Here is a 21,788-nt window from a genome sequence, read left to right on the forward strand (position 1 = left end):
TTTGCATGGGGAAACTTTTTTTTTGCTTGCCGGTAGGTGGGTACTGCATGGTAATTCCAGTTGTCGCCTCTCATGTTCTGCGCTAACATGGCGAGCTATAACCTGGCTGCTATTTGTAAGGAGATTGCAGAACTTGCCGGTAAACCTGTCGAATAGTGGCAGGTCAGGATTATACAGGGACTTGTTTTGGCATAACAGTCGCGTTGGCAGGATCTAGCAATGGAAGCTCCTGGTTCTTCAAAAGACGAACAACTCTATGACGGTTGTCGATCGGTATGTTATGCCTTTTGCTAAGATGCTTGTTTACTTGGGAAGGCTTAGAGGAAGGAGCAAAGCCATATTGCTTCTGAATGCAGATAAGGAGCTAGGCCTGAGGATTGATTAAGAGCTGGAGGCGGGGAAAGATATTATTATTAGTCATTCTTATTTAGAATGTTATTGCTTAATCGCAAAGTATTACGAAAGGAGATCAAGAGGAGATAAACTGAATATAACTAACGTAGACGATAAGCGGGTGTTACAGATAAGCGAGTGTTACAAAAATCCCTCATACACCTCACTTTCTATCTGATCAATTAATTCTCAACCACCCAATATGCCACAATTAAATGAAGAGGCTAGAGTTCTTCTTGCTCTTCAGGCGCTCCAAAATAACCCTAAATTAAAGCTCCGACGAGCTGCAGAGATATATGAAGTTGGCCCTATGAAGCTATGGCGCCGACGCAAAGGCATACTCTCTATACATAATACTATCCCGAAGTCGCGGAAACTATCTGATCTAGAGGAACAGATCATAGTTCAGTATATTCTCGACCTCGATTCGCGAGGATTTCCTCCTCGACATCGTAGTGTTGAAGAAATGGCCAATGGACTGCTTGCTGATCGCGATGCATCACCAGTTGGGAAGCGCTGGGCTATCAATTTCGTCAAGCGGCAACCAGACCTCAAGACGCGTTTTCAGCGGAGATATGACTATCAAAGGGCTAGATGTGAAGATCCGACTACTATTTGCAATTGGTTCAGGCTCGTACAGAATACAATCGCAAAGTATGGTATCCGATCAGATGATATCTATAACTTTGATGAGACCGGCTTTATGATGGGCATGATTGGAAGCGGTATAGTTATTACAGGCGCAGAGAGGCGTGGAAAGTCAAAATCTGTGCAGCCTGGAAATCGGGAATGGGTTACAGTTATCCAGGCGATTAATGCGGAAGGCTGGGCAATTGATCCATTTATTGTGGTTGCAGGCCAATATCACCTTGCCAATTGGTACCGAGAAAGCAACCTCCCGGGCGATTGGGCTATCACCACGACCCAAAATGGCTGGACAGATAATGAGACGAGTCTCGAGTGGCTAAAGCACTTTGACCGATGTACAGCCAATCGATCAGTTGGTTCCTATCGTCTTCTGATCCTTGATGGTCACGAAGGTCACCACTCGACCGACTTTGAGATATATTGTGAGGAGCATAATATCATTACGCTTTGTATGTCGCCTCATTCATCTTATCTACTTCAGCCTCTTGACGTCGGGTGCTTTGGGCCGCTGAAAAAGGCATATGGTCGAGAAATTGAGCATCTGATCAGAAGCTCTATAACACATATTTCCAAGACCGAGTTCTTCCCGGCCTTTTATGCCGCTTTTCAAGCTACTATGACCGAGAAGAATATTAAGGGAGGTTTTAAGGGAGCTGGCCTTGTCCCTTTTGATCCAGAAAGTGTAGTCTCAAAGCTTGATGTGCAGCTACGGACTTCAACACCTGCTGAGGAGGAAGCAGGCCAGGCACAACCTTGGACTTCAAAGACCCCGAAGACAATTATTGAGGCTGAATTGCAGTCTGAATACCTTGAAAGACGAGTTAGAAGGCATCAAAGCAGCTCTCCAGAGTCAATTTTGGAAGCACTAAAGTCTCTTTCAAAAGGAACGAAGGCAGTTATGCATGAGATGGCTTTAATGAGGGCTGAGATTCAAGATCTTCGACAGGCGAATGAGATACTTAGCCGACGACGCAGAGAAAAAAGAACCCGCCTACAGAATAGAGGGAAGATGACAGTAGAGGAAGGTCGGGATTTAACTGATCAGATAGATATAGATATGCAGGTAGTGGCCGAATTGTCGAAAAGTGGTGGTCAGGGAAGGTCGACGCGACCGGGGGTTCGGCACTGTGGGAGATGCGGCAAGGCCGGGCATAATGCAAGGACCTGTCAAGAGGGTATTGAGGCCTCTGCAGAAGAGTATAGCAATTAGAATTAAACGATTAGATACTTTATTGTGTTTTTATTGCGATTTTTATTTTTAAGATGAAGACTTTTGTAACACTCGCTTATCTGTAACACCCGCTTATCGTCTACGTTAAGCAGAAATTACTGTTATTAAATGTCGCAGGGTAGGCATTAGTAATCTAGCTATATGCTTTAAGTATGAGACATCAATCAACACATTTGCTGCTGCTCATGATATTCACTCTAACCCTTTAAGCACGCTCAGTGCGACATTAAACCATCTGATCTGCTGTGACAGGGGTTCGTGGCGTGCACGGGCCATGATTTCGTGTATCAGGACCTGATACGCGGGGTAATTGGTACAGTAGGATCAAGTCACCAATTGTCAAAGTACGTTACTAAGCATTGGCAGGACATGGCATCGAATCTAGACACAATTACGCAAAGATTGTCGACTGTCAAGCTCGAAGATAAAGTCGTCACCAAGAGCTTTGCTGTAGAAGCGTGGCTGTGTCTTAGCATCTAGATATTGTTGCTCTCTTTCTAGAACCTCCCGTAGATGTGCTCGCATCTCTGGGTTCAGTTGAGACTGTGCCGAAGAATCACCAACAGCGGTTTTGCCCTGCTTCCCCATGCGAGCGTGAGCGGCTGTTTTGCGCCCAACCTCAAACCATCTACTCCCCCGCCTGGATGGGAAAAATCGTTGACATAAAACCCCCTCTATCCATGGAAGCTCAACTTCCGACTCACTATCAGCTTGTCTGGGCCTTCCACGGCGCTGTGGGTTATTCCAATGCTGGCAGCTGTGACAATGTGCCATGATCTTCTTTACATGCTTGACAATATAAGGACATTTCCGGCACTTGAGTCCATCCGGCTTCGGCGGAGCGAGGAAAGCGACGCTACTTATGGTAGGCGGAGGAAACTGGAAATCCTCTAGTCCTGACTGGTCTTTGATTATACCAGATATGTTTCCAATCACTTGTGCCACTCGTCGTCGCTCTGCAGGTGGTATATCCCGATGTCGTGTTTGTAAATGAGTAGGTACTTCATTCGCTACGCAGGCGAATTCGCATTTTTTGCAGACAGGGACTCGATAGGTTTTAAGATAAGTGAATGGCTCCATTGCGTAGGGATATGTCTAATCATGTTATGTCAAATGCCAGACAGCTCTTATAAGTTCGGGAAAGTAGGACGTGTTTTATTTGGATATGCTTCGCGTATTCGCGTTTATTAGGTAATTTATTTGAGAGATGTTGATTGGCGGTGATGGAAAAGAACCCTACCCCTGTCAGTTAAAGGAACTCTACCCCCTGTAAAGTGAAGCATAGAAAAGAACTCTACTAGAGTTCCTATTGTTATTTACTACTAGGGTGTATGTAGTAATTACTGATTTTACTGTGCTCGGCGTTCCTTGACGACTAAGCCATAATCGGCCGACCCACAATAGTGTTACTCCAGGCTGAAAGTTGCTTTATTTCACTCTTGCGTCCTGCGCTTCCCACTTTGTTAGCATTATATGGGTGGAAACCCCACGGATGTTCAGATTGGTTATACTGTACATATTTCCTCATTAAGTACCGATGCCTCAGGCTCCATTACTGCACCTGGCTCCTCTCATAGCAGGTCTGCAGCAAGTCTTTCGACAGCTGCCGACTGGGATCATCCGCTGCTAATGTCTCTGCCTCAACCGCAACTATATGCTCCAATATCTCGACTGCCTTCTTCGTCTGTCCGTTGGCTCGATATGCTCCTGCGAGCGCGTGCTGTGATGCCAGTCGATCAGGGTGATTCTCCGTCAACGCTGTCTCTTGAACCGCAACGACATGCTCGAGCAGTTTTACTGCTTCTGCAATCTGCCCGTTGACTTGATATGCTCCTGCGAGCGCGTGCTGTGATGCCAGTCGATCAGGGTGATTCTCCGTCAACGCTGTCTCTTGAACCGCAACGACATGCTCGAGCAGTTTTACTGCTTCTGCAATCTGCCCGTTGACTTGATATGCTCCTGCGAGCACGTGCTGTGATGCCAGTCGATCAGGGTGATTCTCCGCCAACGTTGTCTCTTCAACCACAACCACGTGCTCGAGCAGTTTTACTGCCTCTTTGACTTGTCCGTTGGCTTGATGTGCCATTCCGAGCGCGTGCTGTGATGCCAGTCGATCAGGGTGATTCTCCGCCAACGCTGTCTTTCGAACCGCAACGACATGCTCGAGCAGTTTTACTGCCTCTTTGATCTGTCCGTTGGCTCGATATGCTCCTGCGAGCACGTGCTGTGATGCCAGTCGTGATGGGTGATTCTCCGCCAATGTCGTCTCTTGAACCACAACCACGTGCTCGAGCAGTTTTACTGCCTCTTTGATCTGTCCGTTGGCTCGATATGCTCCTGCGAGCACGTGCTGTGATGCCAGTCGTGATGGGTGATTCTCCGCCAATGTCGTCTCTTGAACCACAACCACGTGCTCGAGCAGTTTTACTGCCTCTTTGACTTGTCCGTCGGCTTGATATGCTCCTGCGAGCACGTGCTGTGATGCCAGTCGTGATGGGTGATTCTCTGCCAACGTTGTCTCTTGAATAGCAACCACATGCTCGAGCAGTTTTACTGCCTCTTTGACTTGTCCGTTGGCTTGATGTGTCATTCCGAGCGCGTGCTGTGATGCCAGTCGATCTGGGTGATTCTCCGCCAATGTCGTCTCTTGAACCGCAACTACATGCTCTAGCAGTTCTACTGCCTCTGTCACCCGTCCGTCTACAAGCAAGCATCGGCCAGCCCAATAACCTAGTTCACACAGCTCTTCGCTCCAGTCATCCTCGGTACATCTGAGGACTTTGATTGCATGAGGCAGATATTGCCGCCAAACGTCTCGGTTTTCCCACTCATCCGTCGGAAATACCTTTTCTAGACGCGCTATTGCTGCCTGGCTTTGCTCTTTCTCCGGGTCGTTTTCCGCAACCCAAGACCTTGTTGCCAGGTGCACCAAACTGTGCATGTCGAAAACCTCACTGGATCCTCGTCTGTCCAGAAATCTGTAGCCACATAACGTGCCGATCGCTCGAGTCAGTTGTTGCTGCGATTTGCCCTTGGGCAGCATCGACTGAGGCACCGCCTTGGGTTCAACGCAACTCAAGAACATGAGAATGCGTGAGGCAAGTTCATCAGCCTTGCGGATCTGGTTAAACGATATGAACCAGGTAGTCGCCACGGGATCTTGAGTCTGCTCGTATCTCGTGTCGTCTTGGAACTCGGCACTTAACAGTTCTATCCTGTCACGATCTGTGTTTTCGAAAAGTTGTAGATACTCTGTGAGTGGCATCTGGTTTTCGTTCAAGTATGCCGCTGCTTGTGTGATGGCTAGTGGAAGATATGTCAGTAGCGTCAAAAGATGGTCTATGACTTGCTCGTCACTCAAAGACATTTCTTGGATCAATGCCTCCTTGAAGTAGCTTGTCGCATCGTCTCGGCTCATTGCGGGTACTTCGACAATGTTTCGCCCGGCAACCGATACTGCCACTTTTCGATCTCGCGTCGTGAACAGGATTCGTCCTTGGTCGCTTTGAGGAAGCGATCGGTACAAGCCACTATCTACACCTTTTGAACCCATGACAGTTTGCATGTCATCAGCGTTGTCAACGACAAGAAGCCATTTGCCGGCGCGTTCTGACCTCAGGTACTGGCGGACTGATTCAACCGCATCGTTGTTGTCGGCAGTCGAAATATCACAGGCATCAATGATCTGCACACATGTCTGCTCGAAGCTGGCACGGCTCAGCGCTGGAACCCAGAATACCGAGTAGTCCTGCTTCATCTCCCTGACCCAGTAGGCGAGCTGCAGAGCAATCTGCGTTTTGCCAATACCCCCAAGGCCAACCAGAGCGGCTTTTCGGCGCCCTTCTTGGAATAGAAGACCCTGGAGCCTTGCAAGGACATCTTCTCGGCCCACAAAGAGGTCATTTTTCGAAAAGGGAACGAGAAATGCAGGTTGTATCTGACGCTCATCGACAGCACGCGTAGAGTGGTTCTGGCCGAAAGAATCGCGACTCTGTGGAGAGAGGTTGTTCTGCAGGTTCGAGGCTAAGCCTGATACATCTCCTACTGTAAGCAGTTGCCATCATTAGATGCACGCTTTGGCATACCTTGGTTAATTGAAGAAACCCAAAAGCTAAGAAACGCCTTCGTACAGGCCGCCGCCGTAGCTGCAGCATATCGCTGCCAAACCTTGCTTTTGTGGCTATCGGCGTAGTCACATCCCCCTTTGATCACAATACAAGGAAGAATATCCCAAACACCTGCGCCTTCCATCTCAAAGGCAATTACATCTCTCGCCTCTACTTCGCGGTCGCGATCTTCGCCGGACTTCATCACTGAATCGCCGGATGCTATCAACCCGAAATGAACAGCAGGTGTAGGACTGGGCCCTGCAGCTTGAATACGGCGTCGTGGCACGAGTTTGCCGTCGCACCCGACCTGTTCGCATGGCTTCTGGTCCTCGCTATGACGATAGGATGCTTCAAACAGTCTGTCGTACGCAACGCCAGGATATTCGGCACGAAACTCTAGATTTTGGCGGAGGATACTGAGGTATCTCATCATCTCGCTTACCAATAGTCGACGGCCTCTGATCCCTTTGGCTTGTGCCAAAACTCCGCGTATCTCCTGGTTCGGCCTTCCCAGAGAGTCCAGCGGCCCTTCTTTGGGGATAAACTGGCCTGGTAGGCGCCGTCCGAAATCATATTGGATAATGCCCTCACTGATGACGACATCTCCAAGTACGATTTCTTCACCGTTGTGCTTGGAGGGGACAACACCACAGACGCCAACGAGAACGGCAATCTTGACATTCGGAAAACTCGCTCTGCAGTTGGAAGCTGCCGCTGTCGCATGCACTTTACCCATCCCTGGCATACGTACGAGCACGACATTGTGACAGCCGATTACACCTGTTGAGTAGGAATTGGTATCATGTGCTGCCTTCCCGAGAGGTCGGCCATCGCCATCCCAGTAATAGTCAAACAAGGCCTCAATAGCATCAGCCTCGAAAGGTAGCGCGCAGATGATAGCTATCTCGAAGCCGCGACGGTCGTTTGGGCGGGGTGGCCGGGGCGATGGAGTTAACATGACAAGAGTGCAGCTCAGTCAATTGATGAACTAGACAAACCGCAATACCATCGTCTAGAGAGCGACTGCCTGCAACAAAGTCGTCCGAAAATAACATCTGTCAGAACAAGCACGAAAAAGGCGGGAATATCGGCGATCGAGAATAGAATTGTATGACCGAGGAAGTGAAATACAATAATGAGAAATCAAAAACAGAGAATCGAACGAACCTCTGCGATGTCGCTCGCCGGTGGTAAATTGGCTATGGTAGATTGATAAGGAAGGAAACAGAAATCCCAGTCACTCGACAATGAGCGGGGAAAGGGTCAAAATCTAGCCTTGTAAGGCACATTTCTTTGGCTCGTGACTATGGATTATCCTTGTCTTCTGTGGGTCCGCCACCAATCATACCGCTTGAGACCCCTGCAAAAGCAGTCACCTACTTTCAAGGCTGATTCACCAGAATATCTAAAAATAATGCAGGCGGTCCTAGGGTAAATAAAGATTTAGACAGTGCATCGCCTGCATTCCTGCCGAGTGTTTGCGCGTTTTCGATAGACTTGATAGCGAGGATGAGCAATAAAATGCCTTGAATGCTTATTCATATATAATACAATACATGATCAGATGGAAACGTTTTATGATTCTCACTACGAAGCATATCCCTGCGAAATGCCACAGTAGGCAAAAATCGAATACAAGACCACGAGCCATTTTAGGTTCTCATCAAATAGTTAAACTAGCACACGGCCCGTTCCTAGCGTCATTGGGCGATAATTATAGATCACGAGATGGGGCTACAAATAAAACGTAGCATGTGAAGACGATGAAGTTACATTCCTCATGTCTTCTCGAGATGCTGTGATGCAATCTGATCTAGGCCGAGATAGACGTTGTGATTCATCAAAGGGCCCACAAACAATGCTACTGGACTGAGAGTAGTGGACCACTTCCGCGTCACAAAAGGCTTTTTGTGGGGTCATCCAGCAAGGGCAGTTCTCTTTAACTGCCCCTCGCTCTTTTGCACCCTAGGGGGGGGGGGGATTTTCCTTTCCCATTCTCCTCCTTCTTGTTTTTTGCGGTGAGTAGGCTGTTATAGTAAGGCTGGGCAGTACGGCACGATGAACGAGGACGATAGCGATCTTTTTAGTTCGCCGACGGATGACGAAGGCACCAATATCGATCTGACGTCACAATCAGCAGCGATCCGTGATGCAACCCCGCTTGGCCAGATCCGGATCGGTCGCTCCAGCTTACCTTTGTTACAACGACGAGATACTCGCCTATGATGAACAGCCTCCGACCTGTGTGCACTACTTGATCGAATGGAAGGTGAAGCTGAACAATAGGTGCATTAGTGAAGACACTGAACCTGACGTTGTCCTGGCTCCTGGCGCATACTAGACTAAGTATCTCCGATTCAAGCTAGACAAACTGGCAAAGAAGTTGCCCTCAAACGGGACATTTCACGTCACTCGTCGATGTACACGAGTTGGTATGATCGATAGAACGATAGCTTGTAGAGATAGTAGTCACGGAGGCCGGCGTTCCGTCCTTTTGCGACACGTCGTGCCGTCTTTCTCGACCATCGTGCTTACCTCAAAGATCGGCCGATGTTGGAGGCAGGAATAATAGTCTCAAATTCTTTCTCGAGGAATTCTACTATCTCGTCGCGATACATGTTAGGCTTCACAGCGAGGCGATCGAGTAAAGCAGTCAGCATGGGAGGACTCAATAATCGACGTCGGCCGACACCGTTCGGAGGGGCTTTGGTCGAGCCATAGCATCGCATATTGGCTCGAATCCGCCGGACCGAGCTTGCCCTGCAGTTAGCTGTACGGGCGATGATAGCATTCTTGTAGCCGGCGAGGATCATGTCGTGTATCAGGGCATGCCGACAAGTGGCCAGATTTGGAGCCATGCTGATGTTGCCGATGGTGTTGGATGGAGTTGATTTCTGGTGGCGCTGACCAGCTGGCGAGACGTGGGACATGGGGGAGAGCCATGGCGTCGTCCTCTTTGTGACGCAGGCAGAAACGGCCGCGTCACAAAGAGATTGTGGGCCCATAATTCCTGAGATGTTCGGCGGTCCTCATCATTGGAAAATGAAGAATAACTTTCCCAACTTACGTCGTAAAAGAAAACAACAAGCAGAGCCATGCGCAATCAATTTTATCATTGTTCTTGTACTGTATGGTTGAACAGCTGAACTGGGCATGTAATTCATTTTATCGAGGCCGTGAGGTCCTGAGGTCAGATTCTGGACTCTCTCCAAACAGTACTGTAGTGCCCATTTCTGGGCGTTGTCAGGGAGGTCAGCAACCGAAGGTAATAAACTATGGATTGATGACAATCTGCCGTGAAGCAGCATTACGCTTTTCGAACATGCACGTAAGCTGTCAGCAAGGGGTACAAGCATACTGTGCCAACAGGTATGAAATACTGTGTAAGCCATACGCCCCCATCAAAAACGTCCGTGCGGTATAAATCAAAGAGTGTCAAACAGGAGGGACCGGTCCGGCAAGCGGCCCGCCAAAGGAAGCCTGGAGGAACTGTGCTAGCGTGATGAAGCTGGTGAAGAAGGGCTGCTTGTAGGTATTATCAGTAAGATGGTGGATTTTGTTGAACAGGTGCTGGGGCCTCACGTGCAAGCAGGGATACTTTAAGATTACAGCCGAAATGGTAAAACCTCTAAGGGGCAGATTTCAACAAAACACAACATGAATACACACCAATTCACATCAATGAACCGAATACACGTAATGTCCAACAGATTTAAGGTGTTACGATGACCTGGGTCGAGACCAGGCGGTCACCCGTGGCAGAACCCTGGGCCCCATTTTTAACGGGAACTGTCAAAGCTGTTGCGCGCGACTTCAGCGGATCGGAGCACCACTCCAACGGATCACCAGTGATTCATGGGAATCATCAGCGATTCCTATGGCACCCCCTCCAATCCAGTCGAGAACCATAGATATATATACACTCATTTTCACTCTTCAGTAGTAAGTCCAGTGTAACGCACTTAGTATATAAGACATTCATTTAGCACTTTCCTAGATAGATAGTGTGACGGCTATCAATGTACAATTTTACTATTACTACATCATGACTTATAATGCTTAATATAACGTCATAATCCATTAGATTATACACTCCTAAGTCTGGGACCTACTGTAGATATAGGTTAGACCCGACCATCACAGAAAGGTTATGTTTTTAGTCAATACCGGCAATCTAGTCATATAACTGTGCCCTCCTTTTTCTTGCTGTGGTTCTCTTGCTTCGCATTGGCTCAGGAGTGCTTTGTTGCTTCCTCTTACGTGTGGGAGTAGGGGAAGTAGGATCGAGTTGGTCATCCAACATTTGCTTTGTGTCTGAACCATTTTCCGTACAATCGCTATCTGAATCGCCAGTTAGCTCAAGGAAGAGGTTTAGAAGGGACAAGCCATACCCGAACTTGGAATTGGAAGCACTGGATTAACGTCAATTGTGGTTGGAGTCAGTGGTGTATGCTTTCCTCTAGGGCAGGCTGGTGGTTTGGTCGCCTCGCAATCTGACTGCTTTGATGGCAGTGTCGGGGAAGCAGCTTTCCTTTGCGGAGACTGCTTTTGACCGCGGATTGGAGACGAGAATGGGTTTCTGCTTGCAACGCCCCCAGGGCCAGCTGGTCGTGGTGGCGTAGGCGACTCATTGACAGGATTCGACGATGTGGGCATGTATGTATTATGTGTAGACAGGGTACTCTGTCGAACGAATTCCCAATCGTCGGGGAGAATTACTAAGATCCGGACGGTGGAATCGACGACTTGAGGGCCTTGGATAAGGTCGCGGTTAAGGACCCCCAAGACGCGACCGCTGCATACAATCCACGACCCTTTAGGAAAGGGGTTCACAGCTTGTCGCATCCACCCGAGTAGAGAATGCCATGGTTGTTGCTCTACGGGGAAGAGGAGGAGGACGTGGCATACGTGTACGCCTTTGTGAGGAGGGCGGTCGTTTTCTGGCACTAAGTAAGAACCTAGCTTTATGAACACCGAAGTCTTGCTCAGCGGCTCTGGCCAGACATCCTCCTTGATATGGAAGGTATCTAGATCGACAGGGCCGGCAAGGGATATATGTGCTGAAGAGTTTGGCCAGGGGGCACTTTCATCGCTACCATCGAGGAGTCGAGGGACAATACTGTGGGGTTGTAAGCATCGATAACTGGTATGAATACGACGTGAGAGGACGTACGGAGTCAAGCCGCCATCACGCGGTAGTGCCAGCGCAACCTGCACAGATTCAGTTTCTTCTGTCTCCCATCCATCCAAACTTACGCCATGGAAGGTAAGTTTATTTGGAAAAATTCGGGCGACTATAGTGAACCATTTCCCCTCCCAGTCCTCCTCCAAGGTCGCTGTTCTTGCTCCGGCGTTAAACATGGAGAGTAGCAAAGGAAGTCCTGAGATCTCGCCATCTTCAGGACTGAGGAGGCACGGATAGAGGTCGAGAATGAATGCAGGCTGAATAAAAGGCAGGAAGGTCCCAGCCTTGAAGTTCCCTGCATTCGTATAGCGTGAGCCAGCTGGGAGGATTTCGCACTGGGCTAAGTCGGAATGGTAGGTGATGATGAGATCCGCACCGATCGCTCCCTGCCCACGCTTATTTGGCAATGGAGGTATCGGGCAAATGACAGAGGCCGAGGAAGTCGTCATATTAGTGGCAATAGAATTATATGCAGTATCATAAGTGAAATAAGTTTAGGAGAGATAAGGGCAAAGGAGATGAGGGTGTTAAGTCCCCCTCTTTGAAAAATGGTGGCTTGCTATGTAGATATATACTGCTTTTAGTAATGCTCTGACCCTGACGTCAATGTAGCATACTGCTACACTAAGCTAGGTTCTGAAGTATAGCCCGTACGGTATATTGCCACAAAGTATCAGTTGACAGACTTAGTAGTGTGTTGCACCTGAAAGCTAGGATATCCTGGGTTGTAAAGAGGGGTTAATGAGGGGGTAATAATCTGAGGCATCGGCAGAAGTGATAAAGTTTGAGGGCGATCTCGGCAGAAACAACAGATAGCTGTAAATGTGATAACAGTGATTGGAGCTTGTAACCCTACGTAAGATGGGTTTGGAAAGGGGATCCATGCTATGGGTCTGTCGCTCTGCTCTTCTAGGCCTCCTCGCATGCTTCTCCTATCCAGAGAAAGAGTCAGTTTTAAGAAACCTATAGAGTCACCAACAAAGGGCTTACCACCGTCATATATCGCTATACGGCAATATTTGAATAGGAACCTCGATAAGTACTTCAGCATGGCTGAATCACATGATTATTCTTCTTTCCTACCCACTCCACCACAGACACAACTGCCTAGTCAGCAGCAGCAGACGAGAACAGGACCTCAAAGTGACGAGAGTCGGGCCATACGGGAAGCAGCGCGGCAGCGGCTGCAAGAGCAAAGGCGACGCGAGCGGGAGGCGATAAGATATCAGCAGCAGACAGTGAGGTGGGTGCAGGAGGAAGAGCGCCGCCGCCAACGAGTGGAGAAACGAGCGGAGATAATTCGGCAGCGGGAAGAAGAACGCCGCCGCCAACAAGAGGAGAGGATACGACAGCAGGAACTAGAAAGAGAACGCCACCCACAAACTGAAGAGAGAAGACAGTGGCTGGAGAGACACCGTCGGCGTCAAGAGGAGGAGGCTCGACGTCGAGAGGAGCTGGCGTCGCACACGAGAAAGCGCCGTCGACGAGCTAGGGAGGCGAGACAGGAGCTAGATTTACCAAACCCGGAGTATGAATCCTTCTTGGGGCACCCGAGGTCTCTTAAGCGCGCGAAGACTGACAATAACCAAAGACGTCGTCAGCCACGGCAAGATGGACCTTCTGGCACCATACCGGCCCAACAGGCAGCTCCTCCTGACCTGATGTCCATGGAGATGATTATGCGGCACAAAGAAGCGCTAGGCAGGCTGATGCAAGCAGTAGAGCAATCCTTCCAAGAGAAGCAAGCGGCCTCGAATCGCCGTGATTGGTGCAACCCTGTGCCTGCAAATCGTAAGATCGACACAGTCCAGTCCTTTCTGAAAGCCTTCCACGATGAAGGCAGCATGGAGATAGCAGTATGCTCGGTTTGCTATCTACAGAAGAAGCCACGGGACCTAGACCATGTCGACTGGGAAAGGGCGTTGCATGACGAGATTCGTTCAGCAATGACCAACTTACTGGCGTGTAAGAGATGCTTCCCGGAGGGAGATGGCGAGACTGTAGTGCCGATATGCTTTTCCTGTCGAGAGGCTTTCGACCGAGGCAGAGTCCCGGAGGCATGCATGGGGAGCACGATGCTCATCGGCTGCGAGCATCGGTATCCAAAGGAGCTGAAAGACCTTACCCCTCTCGAGGAGAAGCTGATCTCTTTCAATGTGGCATATGGGTTCATCACTAAGTTTAACATCCAACGTGGCCAGCTAACCGGCCCGACATATCGGAAGCACGTCGCGGGTCACATCACGGTGTTCCCCAACGACGTGGAGTCTTTGGCTGCCACAATCCTGCCGCACCCACTTGTGTCGACACTGGAGCAGGTGCATGTGATTTGGACCGGCTTAGAGCGGCCCACGCCTCGAGATGTGAGTAAACTGCTCAGCGTTCGACCTGGTGCCATCCGCACAACGTTACAGTGGCTGCGAGCAAACAACCCTCTTTACGTCGACATTGTGATCAATGAAGAGGAGATGGAAAGTTGGGATTTTGAAGGCGGCAGCGATGTGCCAACACAAGCCTACCAACGCATGGTGAGGGAAGAAGAGACTGCAGAAGAGCTTATACGGACAGCACAGATCGTGCCTCCAACTGATCGAGGGCAGGACACTCCTGGTCAATCGTCATCGGTCGAGGACATTGCGATAGAGCTGGCAGAAAAGTCTAAGTGTAACCCTGGACAATCTGAGCCTGCGCCGCATGGCGTACAGCAACCCCCTAGCTTGGAGGAGGCGACGGCCGAGGAAACGTCAGAGCGGGCGTTTGAGCTGCGCTCCTCGGCGATGTTCCCGATCGACGAGCAGGCTGCCTTCGCAGAGGAGGACAAGCTAGAGTTCATCAGTATAGCCCTGCAGGCAGAGCGCCAATTCGACGATAGGTACGAAGGTGTTGCAGGCGAAGCCCCGTCGATGCAGGTTCATGGCTCCTCAGGTCGTCCGTTCATCCGGGTATCACATGGTCGCGCGAGTTCGCGGACGGCTTTTCTCCAGACTATTTCCCAAAAACCTTCCCTACCTGCTTCCCTTATGGCCACGGCGGACCACGAGCGGCGGACCGGAACGAGGTGGGAGATCCAGCAAATCCCCTGATACGAGATATGACCCTGGAGTCTTGGGCCAAAGTCGTTCTGCGGCGGCACGGCGGGCATTGCGCCCAACACCCTGCCTTTTTCTTCCTTGTATTCAATATGATGGTCAGGTCTCGGAACCGGTGGATTGCCCAGGGCCGCCTGAAGCGGTCGGCGTTTCGGCGTGTCGAGGGAATACACCAGAGGCTGACGCCCGAGCGCTTGCGCGAAGCGCAAAAGGAGATGTTTGAGATGGGAAAGACCACAGACAGGGACGTTATCGCACTTATGAAGGAACTCTCGCTCTACGGTAGCCGGCACCCTTTATCAAATGAGAGCCGCCTATCAATGCGGAAGAAGATCTGGTCGATGATAGTGGCATTTAGCCTCACAGCCATCTGGTTTACCCTAAATCCCAATGATATCAACAACCCGGTGAAGCTGAAGCTCGCGGCGCATAGGGGACGGGATGATGAGGCCGCTAGAGCGTTGCTTCGTGCTCTAAGCACATCGCTGCAGGTGACAACCCTCTCGGTCCACGACCCTCTCAGCTCAACGCTCTTCTTCTTCCGCGAGATCTCGCTTTTTTTCGAGCATTACGTTCGCGTCGGGCGACCGTCTGTTTATGGGAACGTGAGCCATTATTATGCAACCGTAGAGACCAACGACCGCGGGGCTCTTCACCTACACGGCCTACTATGGTTACATGGCAACCTGGCCCTATCGGATCTCGTCCGCCACATGGCCGATCCTGATGAGGGAGAATACCGGTCGAAAGTCAAGAGCTTCGTAGACGATATATTTACTGCGACCCTGAACGAGGCCTTGGCGAAGGAGGTGGTAGAGTGCGGCAAGAAGACTACTGTAGTCGAGCCTGAGCTGATGCACGACGCGGAGTGGTTATCGAGGGCGTTTAAGCGTGAGGCCAACTTTATTGCATCTCGCTGCCAGGTCCACCACCATACTGCTACGTGTGTCAAGTACTCTATTAAGGAAGTTTTGAAGGCGGGCCTGGCAAAGTGTAGAACGCAGCTATGCCGTTTCCGGGCTCCTTGGAGACTTGTGCTGGAGACCGGCTTTACAGACGACGGCCTGCTCGAAGTGAAGAGAGATCATCATATGGTCAATCAGTATAACCAGAGCATGGCCATAGGGCTACGGCACAACCATGATGTAGCAATGATTCTTACGCGAAAAAAAGGGCTGGCACTCATACACTACATCTGCAACTATACTACGAAGCTTAACGCTCCTATGTGGAAGCGGCTCGCCCTTGCCGCAGAGTTATTGGACCTGGCCCGGCAACAGCAAGGGGGACCAGGCAATCAAGGTACGACGTTGGCATCGACGTCGACGTCGACGTCGACGATAGGAGATGAAACTAAATCGCTTTTACTACGAATCGCAAACCGAATTTTCACGAGCAGAGAGCTCTCGCAGCCTGAGGTGCTTGGCTATCTGCTGGGCTTCGGGACCGACTTCACAAATGTTCCTGTTTGGACCTGGGTGCATATCAATTCCTTGTACTGGGCCTGTGCCAAACAGTGGCCGGGTCTAAAGGAAGCACTGTTGGCACTTGGTCGAGACCCGCAACCAGACAACATCTATTTTCAAACAGACGGCTTTAAGTTGCCCTATTTGGAAGCTTACAAATACCGGGGCCCAATTCTCCAAGAACTTTGCTTCTACGACTATATGTCCTTTGTGGTCTTGAAGAAGGAACGCTACCACTGGAGAGGTACGACACCGATTCCTTTTCCACCAACAGCAACCGTCTGTAAAGGCTGGGTCCAATGCCTTCGAACTCCAGGTAAAATGGCGGTGCCTGTGTTTGATGGTCGTCTTACGGACGAGTTCGACGAACAAGATGAAGTCTTCATAAAAAAGTAGCTATTAAGGTCCTATAACGTGAAGAAAAGTGCTTACAGTATATTAATAGGAACGCAGTCTTGCACCTTGCCCTGTTCGTTCCTTGGGAAAAGTTTCAAGGCGAGCCAGCGGATGATATACCTAGACTTTGGCGAAGGTTCCAGGAACAGCTAAGCGACCGAGTTCGCTCCTACGTCCATAACATCACTTTATTGCGCGTTTCTGTAGAAGACGCTCGGGCCGACCGTAAGATTCAAGGTCTAGACCAGGACTTTGAAGAGATCGTGGATGCGCATGCCTTTGGCGATCAAAGGGAGGAGGAGGATGGCACCAGGGCAGATGAAGAGAACACTGATTCACAAGAGTATTACAACGCCTTTCTGGGCGTCCTAACCGCAGCCCGGAGGAGCGAGATTAAGGATATGCCCGTAAGTTCGGTGCTGAGATGCTTATATGAAGAGGCGAGGGCAATCGATATGGGAGAGGACGACAACACTGCCGCCCAGCGGGGCCGACAGTTCTACACGATGCTGCAAGACATTCAAGATGCGCCTTTCCGGGGCACGGGCCTCCTCAGCAGGGAGGAAATTGATGCGATATTGAAGTTACAGAAGAGAGAAGACACCAGCGTTACGGCAAATATCCAGGGTAGGGAGAGTAATGCGTCCTCCGCGCACGCTGATGGGCCCCATAGAAGGCCAGATGTCCCACGGCGGCCCGCTCAGACGGAAGAAACACTGGCGAACGGAGTTGGTCCGGCGGGCCAGATGCGTCTCGAAGTCGGCCCTTATATGTCACATGTCGACGTCGCTGTAAGTCTGGCGAGGGGGTGGACCTTGAACAAGCTCCAGTCCATGGCGGTGTTGCTACCGGCAGTCTTCCTCGACGAGCGCGGCACTCAGCTCCAGGAAGAGGAGGGCAAGCAGCACCTCCAATACGTCGGCGGTGAAGGAGGCACGGGAAAGTCTCGCGTTATACACGCTATCAAGGACATGTTTCGGCTGAAAGACGGCCTTCACACGCTGCTCGTGACAGGCGCCAGCGGAAACGCAGCTGCACTCATTGGCGGAGTGACCCTCCATTCGGCGTGCAACATTGGATTTGAAGACAAGACAGAGATTACGAGGAATATATCGGAAGAAGAAAAGCTACGTTGGAAGAGTAAGACCATGTTGATCGTCGACGAGATCAGCCAGGTAGGCGGCCTCACGCTAGCATCTGTAGACAGCCGCTTGAGGCTGTATAGAGATGACGCGCATCGCCCTTTTGGTGGGATCCCAATCGTCATCTTCTTTGGCGACTTCTTCCAGTTTGACCCGGTCAGACAGACCAGCCTCCTCTTATCAGAGCCTAAGCCCAGAGAGCACAGCAGACAGAGACCGGAGAGCTTGGCAAAGCATGTAGCAGCACATAAACTGTTCCTCCAGTTTACAACGGTCGTCATGCTTCGCGAACAGGTCCGCACTGCTGGTTGTGCAAGGTTGCGTGGCTTCCTCCGGCGCCTGCGTAATGGGCAGCAGACCGAGCTGGACTTCCAACGGCTATATCGTCGCCTCTATAACCAAGCGTCTCAGCCCTCTTTCGCCGATGGACTGAGGGCGGTCACACCTCTGAACCAAGATAGGTGGGACCTGAACATGGCAGCCATCGTGCAGTGGGCTCGCGCCCAGGGCAAGCATATCTCGATCTTCGTGGCAAAGCACGACACTAAAGCAGGAAAGCGGTTGCGTGTAGAAGAGCTATGCGACGTGCTCCGCTATGGAGACGACTCACAGCTCCCAACCCCTGGGTTGTTCTTCTATGCGCAAGGGATGCCGGTAGTAGTGACCCGGAACCAGCTTACTGGGCTGAAGCTGGTCAATGGGGCGCCCTTCAAGGCAGTTGACATCTTTCCCGACCTCGCCTGCGGCACCATTGCCCTCGCCAGCGATGTGACGCTCCACCTGGGCCCCCCCGCAGCTGTTCTCCTCCAGTCGGACGATATCGCGGACCTTGCGGTACCCGGACTCCCGAAAGGTACGCTCCTCATCAAGAGCAAGAGAGTAGTTATCCCCGATTCTATGCGGGGGAAGAATTCCAGGTCAAGGAGCAAGCCAGGCTTTCAGTTGGTCACTCATAGAACAGGACCCCTATGTACCCCCGCCTTCGCTATGACAGACCAGAAAAGCCAGGGTAAGCAGTTCTCAGAGGTCCTTCTTAATCTCAAAGGCGTTTATGGTAGCAGCTCAGAGACAAGACCTAGTTTTATGAGCCTATACGTGCAGCTCTCGAGGGCGGAGAGGTGGGAGGGGCTGTATCTCTTCCGGAGACCAGCGCGAGGCGATTTTATCGAACCGAAGAACGTATTGGGCAGACAAATGAGGGACGGCGTTTACAAGCTGGAGAGGCTGGGGGGCGAGACAAGACTGCGCTTCGAGCATGACTATAGACATGAGAGCTGGTTTCGGGATTGGGATGCTATAGCAGAGTCTACTTCAGTAACCGAAGTCGACGAGGAAGACGATACTTCTCTCTGGTGTGATTCTGAGGATGATGAGTCCGAGTCGTAGTATATATCAGTATATATCTTGGTATTTGCATTTATAATCTACTATAAGGTAGCTATCTACATAATAGGATTTTGTCAAGTTCTAGTAAATATTGTATAATTTTCTCACTATTAATGTAACCTCATTGATGCCCTAGACTGCTAAAGTATCATGCTAATAATATGAATTTCGCAGCATTGCAAAGAGCTGTAATTTAAGCTATTAGACCGCCCGGTCCCCGGTCACATGTTGACACCTCGCTGCGTGACTGGGTATCTACGACGATATCAGTGACTCGACGTTTAAGAGTAAATGAATTAATTAACTGGCGACTTTAGCCGCGTTCTTTTAAATATTGATAAAATAAAAAGGTTGCAGGTTATATTGAAAGGTCTAAGTTATATATATCTGAGAGGAGCGCAGTTCCTTAAATAATATCCTCATCCCAGCCACCAGCAGACTCAACAGATATTCTATCATCCTATTGAAAGGCCAGGATGGCGGAGGTGACAGGAAACACGTGGTACATCACAGTAAAGTTTTACAGTAAAAATAAAGAACTGACACGGTAAAATCAGTCTGTCTGACAGATGGCCTCTGTTGAAGAGGACGATGCCGATCTTCTTTAGCTAAAAATGGCTCCCCACAGCTAGGCCTCTTTAGGCCCTAGCCATTTAGCTACCCTTCACAGCACCAGTCCAATCCGCCCCACTTCAGTAGTCCTACATAACAAGGTTCATTAATCTGTCACTCTCTTCTAGTAACTCGCTAGTCTCTCGCTGTAACTTTATAGCGGTCTTTCTAGTTGGTTATTCAACTGCCGATTTATATTACTGAGTGAGCAAAGATGTAGGGTAGAGGATTGTGGGGGAACGATCATATAACTTCCATACCTTATAAATAGTCTCACTTTATGAATATTATGTGAATAGCTTAAGTCAGAGCTTTCCTTAGGAATCTCTTTCTCTCCTTATAAACAATCATTTTACCCAAGTCGCACTCGACCTCGTTCGTGCTCATGTACCGTCACAAGGATATCGATGATGTCAACTTCCTCCTAGCTCAACAGAACTGCTAGCTTGGCTTGAATAACTCGAGGAGTATAATATTCATATATTTCCAAGTTACTTATTTCTGTTCATCCCTCATGCCCTTCTACGGGCCCAAGGGCTTAACCAGTTTCTATTTATTGACTCCTGCTTACCAAATATTATATTATATTCAAGATAGATTCATCAATATATAAGCAAGTAACCTGTCCCGTTGCAAGCAGCGACTTATCTGCAGTCCGCACGAGCGAGAATCAAGGACATATCTGAAATACTTGGGCGAAGAGGATCGAGCAATCAATATTAGATAGGGCGACAATGTCGCATGGCTGTTCAGCTTGCGTTCGCTGCTTTGCGTTATTTCAAGCCTCTTGTGGCTGTTTGGCTTGGACCCATGAAGTTCAAGCTAGTGCAGTACAGTAAAAGCAAAGGCCACCCACTATGTGATACACCGTGTGATGGCCCAATACGGAAGGAAGAGTGGTCTGTGCTTTTGTAGGGTCTGGCCGAGCCCAGCCAGTAAGTCTTTTCTTCCGTCTCTCGACCGTCTCTCGACGAATCCTCCAGGCGCAGCCACCTTGCGGTCCCTTAAAGAACCTTTCGGAACTTACTTCGTAGTTCCTCCAGGCAAAGGGACAACCAATTTCGATCTTTACTGTACCGAGTCTTTCTTACTCCTTCGTTAATATTCCTATGCTACCCTAAATTCTCTCAATATGCTAAAGGCAGACGGCCGATTTTGTCATTGTCTATCCCTTTTAGCCTAGCGTTTTGAGCGATGCGCTAGTCTCTAAATTCATTAGCAGTTGCACGTTTCCGAAAATGGATAGATTTTGACCGCGAAATTCATGATTGGCTGAATGCAGGCCCCATACGTCCCAAAACGGCCATATTTTGACCGCTAAATTTTGATTGGCTGCAATGCTCGGGGTCGACGACAAGGTCAACAATTTGCAAGATAAATATACCAACAACAAGCAAGAATTACTTGAAGAAATATAAGTAAGGTGAGACTGAAGGTCTTATAATATGCTTTTATCCAGTATTCAAGAGTTTTACATCACATCTAATGTCTAGTTTGAGTCGGTCAAAATATGATGTTTAGAAGCCGTGATAGTGATCACCAGAATGACTGGGTTGCTGATAGTATGATCTGAACAAAGATTATGCTTCGATCAATAATGACACCATTCGGTAGTATGTAATACTTGATAGCACTTTACGCGACAGGACGCGTCGCGTTCTATCGTAAACCCCTGTTCTGAGCAGCACTACCCTTCCTGTATGTGGAATAATGTAAAATCAACTCTACACCTTGGCAATAATCAACCCTACTAGGTTTAAAGTGGGTCAATAAAATTAACTCTACTAGAATTGATTTAGTCATTAGTTACTAGGAACTTGAATATTCTTTTCACAAATACTGCTTTGGTTTATGCAAATTGCGTCAGCCCATAGTGTCCGAGTCGTATCAGGATATCGGAGATGTCTGAAGGCGCTGGTAAGACTTTCCCTAATATGAAGTGTCCTGAATTCACATAGGCCACCTTGAGAGAGGACCTGGACGGTTTGCGGGTTACTTGTACTGCCCCAAGTATATGATAGAGCCTCATATTCTGGGAAACACGTTATATCATTGGCAGGAGAACTATGCAGCGATCGAGTAACACTTCCATTAGAGTGAGCCCACGAAGAGGTATGCAAATTTTGATTCC

At 49.5% G+C, this 21,788-nt stretch overlaps 6 protein-coding genes across 6 annotated transcripts; 3 read left to right on the forward strand and 3 right to left on the reverse strand.

Annotated features, from left to right (window-relative positions):
* Positions 1-2,653: 2,653 nt before the first annotated feature.
* On the reverse strand, positions 2,654-3,352 carry FOBCDRAFT_262511 (uncharacterized protein; the record flags this gene model as incomplete). Its single annotated transcript, XM_054705298.1, has 1 exon — positions 2,654-3,352. One exon carries the CDS (start codon positions 3,350-3,352, stop codon positions 2,654-2,656), a length of 699 nt encoding a protein of 232 aa, XP_054561273.1.
* Positions 3,353-3,824: 472 nt separating this feature from the next.
* FOBCDRAFT_185967 (uncharacterized protein) lies at positions 3,825-7,596 on the reverse strand (the record flags this gene model as incomplete). Its single annotated transcript, XM_059608608.1, has 3 exons — positions 6,358-7,596; positions 4,548-6,310; positions 3,825-4,295 (listed from the first exon to the last, which is right to left on the reverse strand). Exons 1-3 carry the CDS (start codon positions 7,337-7,339, stop codon positions 3,825-3,827), a joined length of 3,216 nt encoding a protein of 1,071 aa, XP_059465263.1. The 5' UTR covers positions 7,340-7,596.
* Positions 7,597-8,345: 749 nt separating this feature from the next.
* FOBCDRAFT_227220 (uncharacterized protein) lies at positions 8,346-8,966 on the forward strand. Its single transcript, XM_059609735.1, has one exon. It carries the CDS (start codon positions 8,531-8,533, stop codon positions 8,720-8,722), a length of 192 nt encoding a protein of 63 aa, XP_059465264.1. The 5' UTR covers positions 8,346-8,530; the 3' UTR covers positions 8,723-8,966.
* A 1,589-nt stretch (positions 8,967-10,555) lies between these two features.
* On the reverse strand, positions 10,556-12,015 carry FOBCDRAFT_241484 (uncharacterized protein; the record flags this gene model as incomplete). Its single annotated transcript, XM_059610359.1, has 4 exons — positions 10,556-10,718; positions 10,880-11,500; positions 11,555-11,632; positions 11,798-12,015. 4 exons carry the CDS (start codon positions 12,013-12,015, stop codon positions 10,556-10,558), a joined length of 1,080 nt encoding a protein of 359 aa, XP_059465265.1.
* Positions 12,016-12,615: 600 nt separating this feature from the next.
* Positions 12,616-14,649, forward strand: FOBCDRAFT_276335 (uncharacterized protein; the record flags this gene model as incomplete). Its single annotated transcript, XM_059611518.1, has 1 exon — positions 12,616-14,649. One exon carries the CDS (start codon positions 12,616-12,618, stop codon positions 14,647-14,649), a length of 2,034 nt encoding a protein of 677 aa, XP_059467438.1.
* A 1,673-nt stretch (positions 14,650-16,322) lies between these two features.
* FOBCDRAFT_93317 (uncharacterized protein) lies at positions 16,323-16,924 on the forward strand (the record flags this gene model as incomplete). The annotated part of the gene is made up of 3 exons (XM_059612267.1): positions 16,323-16,365; positions 16,438-16,513; positions 16,567-16,924. Coding segments are annotated over 3 exons (477 nt in total), but the record flags the coding sequence as incomplete, so codon positions are not given.
* Between the last annotated feature and the right edge of the window lie 4,864 nt (positions 16,925-21,788).

Source organism: Fusarium oxysporum, chromosome VII (assembly GCF_013085055.1).
Source record: "Fusarium oxysporum Fo47 chromosome VII, complete sequence".
NCBI lineage: Eukaryota > Fungi > Ascomycota > Sordariomycetes > Hypocreales > Nectriaceae > Fusarium > Fusarium oxysporum.